Genomic DNA, 10,339 nt, shown 5'->3' on the forward strand with positions numbered 1-10,339 from the left:
ATTTTACAACCCTGCACCGTCATGTGAGCAGCTGTTGCATCAGAGCAGCAGCAGCCATTCAGTGACTTGAAGCGGATGTGTAAAAATGCCACAGGGAGAACAAGTTTGCCTCCATGAGGCGATGCATGAGGCGGAGTAGATCTGTCTGTTGAAGTGAACTGATAAAAGACGACAGATGGGACAAGAAAGGAGTGACTCTTATCTATTCCCCAGAGGCAAACCTGCTTTACAAAACATAGCAGGGTGTGATTTTCAAGACATAAAATTGCAAAAGGATGGCCAAAACAATCAGTTCATGCTGCGCATGCTGGCTGTCATGCAGTTGAAATTACCTCACCTCTTCTTGAAAGCATTTAATAGTATGTACAAGTATATACATATAGTACAGCAGTTAACAGTATTTTTCGCTGGCTGTGATTAAAAACTGGAAATAATCTTTAAAACTGTGCTCTACCCGAGCAAACCTACAGTTTTATAGTACCTGACTACAAACAAGTTACAAGTCTTAACTAGATCATCCATTACAGGCAATCAGATGTACACAAATGTATGTTAGGGACAACGTTAAGTCAGCCTTTGCATGATTTTTACCCTGTTTGTAGGTAAAAGTAGAAATGTACCGCTGTGTACTTCACACTGGATTCTTTCTTCAGCCATTGCAGAGCAGAAAAGTTTAAATAACCCGCATGGATGTGATGAGTAAGACAAAAGGAGCAGGAAGACACAGCAACAGGATCTCCCAATACACATGAATGGGAGGATTGTGTCCAAAAACTGTAAAATCCTGAAGAAAAAAAACCTGAAAATCTTTGCATCCATTTGGGGAATAAGTAGTGCATCAAAATCTCTTCTTATCTCCATCTCACCAGCTCCACACTGGAGCAGCTGGCCTGCAGTGTCTCTTCAAGAAAGTACTTTTAATCTGAGGACGACGACGACCCCCCGAGACCAACTGGTGTAGTTTCTCTTTCAAGTCAACTCCAATCTGTATCTTCGTAAGCTACGTCCAGTCAGAGCTGGACAGAAGTTCACGAGTTCCACTTTCAGGTCTTGATCATGCCCTGATCGTCATTTTTCATCTCCTCTGAGGGAGGCTGACTGATGCCCGTTTCATGAGTGGAGCTGAGCGGCCTGGCGTTGGCCTTCGTCGACCGCTGCCGCCGCGTGCCGTTACCAATGCAGCGCATGAGGTTCTTGAAGGTCGTCCACATTTCCTCGTCCTTGTAGGAGTAGATGCAGGGGTTCATGACGGAGTTGGCCACAGCCAGGAGCAACAGCCAGCGTTTTAATTTCATGACTTTACACCTGTCACAGTTGATGCCGTCCAGAAACAGAACCACCAGGCCGGGAGTCCAGCAGATCACAAAGGCCCCTTCGGGAAAAAAATACCACAAATCACACACAGTTAGGCTTTTGTAACACTTGTTCCTCACATGTATCGTTTTTTCTGTGCAGGTGTCAGTGTTAAAAAAATAGAACGAAAGATATGTGTTAAATAGAGATCTTTAAAGTAATAGAATAGAGATCTTCCAGTATTTATGCTAAGCTAAGCTAATCGACTACTGGAGGTAGCTTCATATTTACCTTACAGACATGATAGTGGTAAAGATGCACTGAAACCGTTATCAGGCCGAAACTGACTCAAAAAGCTGGATTGTGTATCGTGACAATGGGGCTGATCTATTCAATTAAATTCTACGTTTAGGCCTATATAATATGTACATTATATACTGTAATTTGAATTCCAATTTTGACCAATTTGTTGCTACATTAAAAAGATTTACACTTAAAGGACTGTAATTCCTGTTAATTTTGACGATTTCTTACCAAGTTGCTGGTGTACGATTTATTATTTTAATAATAGCCTCGATAAAAATTCAGTAAATTTATTTCTATGTATTTATTTGTTACATCCCTAGACAGTGGTACCAATCTTTTCATCTAACTCTCGGCAAAAAGGCAATAAGCTTAAATAAACTTGAAGCTAAAACACGGAACGTATAAGGTGATAACCATCCTAATCCCATTACAACAAGCAGACACAGGTTGGGAGCACAGTGCCATTATTGTGCTGTGTGTTTGGTAAATAATGCGTCAGGTCACGTGGCTACAGAAGCAGCCAATTAGCACTCGATTTCAAACAAGTTTGGGCACAAAAACAGAGCCACTAAGAGATTTTCTCTGGAACTGAAAGGAAGCCACAAGCAGCAACTTGTCTGCACAACCTGCATCTCTACAGCCTCAATACATCTGCAGAACAAAAACAAGTACTGTTCTATACAGCTCTATTTGTCTCACATACACAAGCATGAATACACGTGCACACAGACAGCGAGGGTCTGGCGGAAGTGTTTTCATGTTTTTCACTGCCCTTAGCCCTGAAAGTCAAATAGTTTGCCACATTTACAGTGAATTTTTATTCTTATACTTCTTCCTCTTTGTCTTTGATGGCCCACATGTTCAAAATAAAGTGAGTAGAAATTGCGTGAGACCCCATTTAATGGTCTTCCATTGGCATTTTTTCATGTATTGAAGTTTAAAAGTGGACTTTCTTCCCCTTTAATCTATGACAGAGGAGGAAAAAAGAGTTTTAGGAACACACATTTCAAGCGTGTGTTCTTTTTCTTGGCTGGTATTCATTTGATGATGGTGGTTGCACTTAAAGAATGAAAACAAAATCTGAATCTGCATGCTTCACTTAACAAACAGGCCCCAACGCTCTCAGATATACAACAAATAAACGGCCGTTCCAACAACAAAAAATATATTTTACCAAACTAGTGCCATGAAGAGTGAACTATAAATGTAACCAAGATAGAATATTTTCTGGTTTCTTTCCTCCTCTTTGACAGTAAACTGAATATCTTTGAGTTGTGGACAAAACAAGATATTTGAGGACGACATCTTTGGTTTTGGGAAACACTGATCGACATTTTTCACCATTTTCTGACTTTTTATTAGGGCTGCACAATTAATTGAATATTAATCGGAATCCTGATTTTGGCTTCCCACAATTAAATGAACATGATCGACTGCGATATTGATGTTTAATATGCATGCTCCGCTTATAGAAAATGTTGCTGCATATCAAATCAAGCGCTTCCTAAACTAACAGCCTGCCAACAGATTAATATATAATGAAAATAATCATTAGTTGCGTTCTCTTGGTTTAGGGCTGCAACAAATGTCAATACAAAGTGACGAAATAAGAATTTACACATGAATTTGTTCTTTACTTCTTTGGTGTCGGTGACAATGTCCGACTGGATCCGTACCCAACTCTAATGCACTCAATCATTTTACTCTTGTTTTAACAAAGCATTTGTGGGTTAAACTGGTTTGTCTGGTTACCAGTTCAACCTGAGCAGACTGCTTTTCTGGAACAAAAGTTTTTCCTGAATAATATATCACATGGACCTGGAGCTGTCTGCCTCACAGCTCTTAAGATTTGCATCCTTTCTCTCTCAGATAGCTGCTGTGTTATGTGCACCAACTTCAAGAGTGCTTCAGGTACTTTTTGTTTTTACAAGTCACCCTAAAGTCACAGCAATCTCAACAGGGAATGACACTTGTGTACCAAACACTTCCACAAGCTCAAGGGAAAGCATCTGAAAGCAATTGCCAAAGTCCTCAAGTATAGCTTCTTCCCTTTTTTTTTCTGGATGGGTGGGGAGGAGGGGAGGCTCATTGAAGGCCAGTGTGGTGTGGTGTGGATGGTACGCCACACAGGCTCAGGAGCAGTGTCCTTGCAGGGAGAGATAATTACACAGCAGCAGCCGGGAATAAAGAGTGTACAAAGGCAGACAGCTCCTACGCTACAAAACTGTACCGGGCCATCTGGCCAGGCAGCGAGCCCAAAGAGACAAAGAACAATGACAGACTATTATCCAGCAGCCGGGCGACCGGGCAAAGTCGCTACAACTATCTCATGCATGTTTCTATCTCGATGAAGAGTTTATGAAAACAGAAACTGAGCACATGCAATGCTTTCTGAAATGCATCCGTTTCAGAGTTTGATGGTCTGGTTATACTTGCATGAGAATATGTATTTAACAGCCTATTTTGGTGCTCCGGTAGAAAACGATGGTGCAGCCCTATTGTTCCGTTCTTACAGGAAAGCGCTGGTAGGGGAACGATTTGAGTACAGCGCCTCTATTGAAAGGTATCCTGTTGCAACACCTAAACAAAGAGAGCCAGACCAGGATATCGGACTGCCTCATTTAGCATGAAAATGCACGAGAAGGAAACATTTTGAGGTTTCTCAGTAGTGCTGCCAATAATAAAACGATTGAACGATGAACAGAAATGAATTCCCTGCAACTTCAGAATCAATCAACCAATTTGTGCCCAAAGACTATATTTAGTACGATAAGGAAAAATGCCACAACATTTGTTCTGATTGGTCAAAAGTCTTGAAATCTGGTATTGACATACGCTGGGCAAATATCTAACTACACTGCATATGTGTGCATATCTTTGATATTCAGCTCGTTATGAGTTCGTAGATACTAAATACTTGATTGTGCTTGTTGTAGTTCTGAGATACAGTCATTTTCTTATCATCTAGTCTTTGGGCACATGGGACTACTGTTTTATCCTAAAACATAATGGAGTCTATTGCAAAAACAGTAGTCCCATGTGCCCAAGACTAGATATAGTATGATAAGAAAAACTTACTTTTCAACCAAACGGATTGACCGATTTAAAACAAATTGTCACATTTGTGCTAAGGCAAGCCCAGCCCCAAAAAATGGCTTAACTATTTAAGGAATTTATAGCAAAAAAATGCCTAACATTCTCTGGTTTCAGCTTCTCGAAAATGAGGATTTGCTTCTTTTTACTGTTTTACATCCTGTAAACTGGATATCTTTGTTTTTTTTTACTGTTAGTTTGACAGAATAAGCAATTTAAAGATGTCCTTTTGGGTTCTGGAAACTTTTGTGAGGGACATCTAATATATTTTCTCATTTTATAGACTGATAAATTGGTCTATTAAGCAAATAATTAAACGATAGAATAACGGGTAATGGGTTTGAGCCACTGGGCAGAAAACAAATAATAAAAGAAACATTTTGCTGACTCCTGCTTTCATTAAAAGGCTCCCTCAAATCTCCAACAAGCACTCAACACGTTTACTGAAGGCATAAGTGTTTGTGTTATTACGCTCAAGGTTTTCCTTCATATCAGGAAAAGAGATTACAGTCCAGCGTGTTCAGCAGTGACTCTGTGAATTTCCTGGACTTTGTGACCCTGATGAAAGACGCACAGCTGCACACCACGACTACTAACACTTCCCTAATGCGGGAAATGTCCTGACTCACTATCAATGATGCTGCACAGACACCTACCGAGCACAACCATGACCGTCTTGATGAGCTTGATGGGCGTCCTCTTGCGGCTGATGGAGGCGCCGGTGTGCGGCGTGAGCATCGCCGTCTTCCTCTTGACGTAGGTGTAGATCCTCAGGTAGATGACCACCATCACCAGGAACACCACCAGGTTGGACACAGACCAGAAGATCAGGTAGCTCTGGCTGAAGATGGGAGCCAGCCGGGAGCATTTGTCCAAGTTGCAGATGCAGTTCCAGCCCAGACTCGGCACGGCGCCCATGAAGATGGAGATGGCCCACACCAGCACGATCAGCAGCGTCACCCTCCTCCTGGTCAGGTTGCTGTGGACTTTCCAGTTCATGACGGAGATGTAGCGCTCCAGAGCGATCACCAGCAGGTTAGCCAGTGAGGCTGATAGACTGATGTCCAGAAGACCCTGACGGATGAAGTATCCTTTAACTGTAAGTTTCCGCGAAACCTCGCCGGTGTTAAACATCAGGTACACGTACGCTATGCCTGCCAGGAAGTCCGAGGCGGCGAGGTTGGCGAGAAGATAGTAGAAAGGGTAGTGAAACCTCTTGTTGGTGATGACAGCAGCTATGACCATGGAGTTGGAGACCAGGATGAAACAGCAGAAGAGAGAACCCACCACCTGCACCAGGATCAGCTGGGTGGTGTCCCATTTGTCGGCGGCGCCGATGTTGTGGTAGAAGAATTCCATGGACTCATTATAATGACAGCTGTTCTGTTGGGCCATTTTAGAGGCAAGTCTGTGGGAAGAGATTGAGAAAACACAGGAAGTGGAACCATTTATAATTGAAGTAGAGCAAAAACTAAATCGATTAATGGATTAATGTTCATTTCCTGCTTCTCAAATGTGAGGATGTGCTGCTTTTCTTTGTCTTATGTGATAGTTAACATAATATATCGGGGTTTTGGACTGTTGTTTGGAAAAAAAATAAGATATTTGAAGACATCACTTTGGTTTCTGGGAAATTAGGAATGCGAAAAATATTTTTTTTACAATTTTTTGGCATTTCGTAGACCAAACAATCAATCTAATAATTGAGAAAATAGTTAGCAGACTCATTGTTAATGCAAATAATAATTAATTGTAGCCCTAAATAAGGCTGCAACTAACAATTATTTTCATTGTCGATTAATCAATCAGTTGTTTGGTCTATAAAATGTCAGAAAATGGTGAAAAATGTCGATCAGTGTTTCCCAAAGCCCAAAATGACGTCCTCAAATGTCTTGTTTTGTCCACAACTCAAAGAGAATCAGAGAATTTTTTTTCTTAAAACATTACTCAACCGATTAATAGTTGGCGATTAATTTAATAATTGACAAATAATCAATCAATCCTTGCAGCTCTAGCCCTAAATGCAATAATATCTGATACAAATATATCTATAAATGCCCTTGTGGGCATTTCAAATGCAGTTTTGTGGATTTAAATCTATCAAATTAAAGCAAAAGTAGAATAAAATGATAAGAGAAACTGACATGCTTTATATGTCAGATCAGTGCACACGGTGCACATTTTTCCCAAGGCCAAGAGAGATTTAATGACTCCACTTTAAAAGGTAAGTGCACATGCCAAAACCCATACACCGTGAGAAGGAAGCTGCTTTGAATAAAACTTGAAATCACAGTAATAATCTCCATTACTGAAGTTGAACAAGATAGTGGCCATAGCAACATTAGAAAGAGAGTCATACCATTACGCACAGTCAAGTGCCATGAGAGAAAGTAGAGCCATTCAGAGCTTTTCTGTGCGTAAAAACACTACAGACATGCAGCAGAACCTGAATACAGGTTAAAGTAGTTTAGACCAGGAGTTGAGAATGAGAAGAACAGACAAGAAGGGAGGGATGATGAAATTCCCACAGAGATAATGACAAAGACAAATATGCAGAAAGCAGACGAGACGCCAAATATATATAATCCCAAGAGAAGAACAAATAGCTCCAGAGAAGAAGAGGAAAAACACTCATCCAGGTGAGTTTACCTGGTGGTGGGTTTACCTGTGGAGGTGTCTGCAGTGAGTCAGTCGGATCCAGGTTGTGAAATCTTCCGTGCCGAGTTACTGAGCATGTTGTCTCCGCAGCTGTGGACTGGAGGGAGGTGACGGCAGAGAGAGAGAGAGAGAGGAGGAGGTGGACGAACTGGAGGCAGAGGAGTTGAGCGTCTTCACTTTGAGGCTGCAGCTCGGTGACGTAGAGGGCGTGTCTCTCTCTCTCTCTCTCTCCCACGAGAACTCCTCCGGTTTACCGCGCGAGGCCCCACGAGCTCACTATAGTCCTATTATATAGTGATGTACTTATTTTTCTCAAATTTAATTGACACATTTACTGATATTTGATTTATTTTCTATTTATGGCACCCCATATTAGTTCACCTGGAGAAGCATGTGTGGCAATATACTCCACTCCTGTGCTCAAATCTTGACTTTGAGTATTTCCATTTTTACGCTACTTCACTACACAAGAAGACATAGCCTATAGCCTATATCTTATAAGCGTATCCGGACACATTGTTAAAGATTAAAGGGACTGTTTGTAAGAATCAGAAATGCTTGTTAACAGCGACACCTGTGGCCGTTAAGTCAACGAAAGTCAGCGTCGGGCTCACGCTTGTGCTCGCTCTACGTAGACATGAACGAGCATCGCTCAAAACAGTGAGGCGACCCACGTCAGCTAAAACCACAATATCACTCTATATTTCAGCTGCTTGGCAGTAATGTTAGCTGACCAGACGAAGGTCTCTCCATGAATCACTGCTGATCCTAGTGTTGGCTTTTCCTGCTTCAGCCTCCCGACCGCAGCCGAAGGGAACAGGGGAGACACCGGAGTTTTGGTCGGAGACGATAACGTTTCTCTCTGCGGAGCCCCGTCACTTCACAAGACATGGGAAACCTCTGTTGGTCTGGAGGAGCTGCAGCATTTATTTCTGCACAAACGTCCACTGTACATTCACTAGATATTCTCAGAGCTACGAAGTCTTCTGTAGTGTGTAGTGTGTAGTGTGCGCGCATGCACGTGAGGTGGAGCGAGCTGTGAGTGAAGGCAGACAGGCAGGTGAGCAGCGTAGCAGAGACAGCAGAGACTCCGTCCCTGGAGACCAAAGCTAAGGTCTCCCCCGTGTCCTCCGACCGCGGCCAACACTGTTTTATAAGACAGGCTTCACTAGATATAACTTTGCGGTTTTGGTGCTTCCGTGTAGTTTGCATTGTAGTCTGAGTCTGAACAGCGTAGCCACACGCGAGCGCGCATGGGACACCGACCCGGATTGATTTATACGTGTAAGAAGTTACAAACAGTCCCTTTAAAGTTAAGGCTGGCCCACACTAAAAGATTTTTCAACTCTTAACAGATTTTCAAAATATGAGGGCCCCCACACATAACGACATGTTATGTGAAATTTAACAGTTTTGCTCCTATAGTGTGTGAAACATTGAAACATTAATGATTTTTTACCGTGTTGCAACATAGGGGCATTTGCAGGGATACAGTAATTCGTGACCGTAGAAAGAAAGCCGGACAGGGCCATAAAGTAGGGGGGCCCCCTGAATGGAAGCCAGTGAAATGAAGCCTCAAAGTGATTCCCGACACTTGTAGCTGTGTGACGCGCTACAAATAAAGTTGAGCTGGTCTCAACTTTTTTTCCAATGACAAAGTGAAGTTCAACCAATCATAAGTCTGTTCAGTTCCATCTATTTAGTGACATAACTACGTCAACGAGCGATTGAGCAACACAATGTAGCCACGCTGGCCGTTTTGTTGCTTGCGCTGTGAACATAGCATTACTATCTCAAAATAAAGAGTTAGCAGCTCATTATTTTGAGGTAGTTTCTCATTATAACAACTTACAGGAGCTTTTTTTTTTTTTTTTCATCACAGTGGCAGAAATGGGCTTCCACATACTTCAGATGGCAACGAGTTGACAGAATTTCTCGTTTCAACAGGCTAACTGCTCGAGGCCTAAAGAGGTCAAATTTTCCAATATTTAACAAAAAGAGAGAGCAAAGCTTAGAGAAAAGCTCGAAATAATAAATTGTGTAGATGTTGTTCTGTTTCTTTTCAAACTTTTTTTCATCTTCTCTATCCCATTAATCATCTCACCGCTCCACATATTGATGGAGGCACTTTGTAGGCAGCCAGACCACTGGACTCAACTACAAATCTTTATATATAAGTAATTGAAACTAGCTCCGCCACAACCAGCTACAACAGTAAAATCCTACTTAGTATTAATAATAAAAAAGATGTCATAATGATAATGAGTACTTTTACCTCTGCTACTTTAAGTACATATTGTTGATATGCTTGTCTGCTGATGTACTGAATGCAAGACTTTTTTACATGTGGAGTATTTTTAGGTTGTTGTATTGCTACTATTACTCAGGTAAAAGATATCAGTACTTCTTCCACAACTGAAAAAAAAGTATTTAGTTCAGTGTACAACTCCTTTTCCTCTCCGATTTCTTCTTTCACCAAAGTGGAAATTCGCACTGAACCATCCTGATGCACATAAATATAACGTGATAAATTCACCTTTAAATTGCAGTTTCTGTGTTTGGAGCTGCACATCTGTTCATGTGATTATCCACGATCATTGCTGTCTTTAAACTCCCACTTTCCACAACAAAATCTGCGTGTTTTGTTTGAGACGGCACACAGAGACGCATATTGACATTTGTTCTGAATTTGTGTTGAGTTGAAAAGTGTGTTTGTTGACCCAAACTAAACAGATCTGTTGAAAGGAAATCCTTAGACTGAATATCCTGCTCTCGTCTTTGACTGTTTGAAAGCAAATATGACTAATAATATTAATATAAATATTGCAACATAGGAAAATTACTTTAGTGGTTGGCATTGAATGACGTGTTGCATCATTAATGGGTATCGTGGGACCACATCTACCTCCTCAGGCATTTTGTCTCATCCAGGCTGAGTAATCAGGGGATGTTTTGGATGACATTATGAAGCAGCCCCACAGGTCAACAG

The 10,339-nt window shown here is 41.5% G+C and overlaps 1 protein-coding gene across 2 annotated transcripts; it reads right to left on the minus strand.

The window, feature by feature from the left end:
* Positions 1–901: 901 nt before the first annotated feature.
* On the minus strand, positions 902–7,483 carry lpar3 (lysophosphatidic acid receptor 3). Of its 2 annotated transcripts, none has more exons than XM_074635213.1 (3): positions 7,358–7,483; positions 5,349–6,100; positions 902–1,372 (listed from the first exon to the last, which is right to left on the minus strand). In XM_074635213.1, the coding sequence occupies exons 2-3, from the start codon at positions 6,085–6,087 to the stop codon at positions 1,044–1,046; spliced, it is 1,068 nt and encodes a 355-aa protein (XP_074491314.1). In that variant the 5' UTR covers positions 6,088–6,100; positions 7,358–7,483; the 3' UTR covers positions 902–1,043. The 2 variants fall into 2 exon arrangements, with proteins under 2 accessions (XP_074491314.1, XP_074491315.1); XM_074635214.1 differs by having other exon boundaries at positions 7,342–7,478.
* Positions 7,484–10,339: the final 2,856 nt, after the last annotated feature.

The sequence above is a fragment of the Sebastes fasciatus genome, chromosome 5 (assembly GCF_043250625.1).
Source record: "Sebastes fasciatus isolate fSebFas1 chromosome 5, fSebFas1.pri, whole genome shotgun sequence".
NCBI classification, from domain to species: domain Eukaryota; kingdom Metazoa; phylum Chordata; class Actinopteri; order Perciformes; family Sebastidae; genus Sebastes; species Sebastes fasciatus.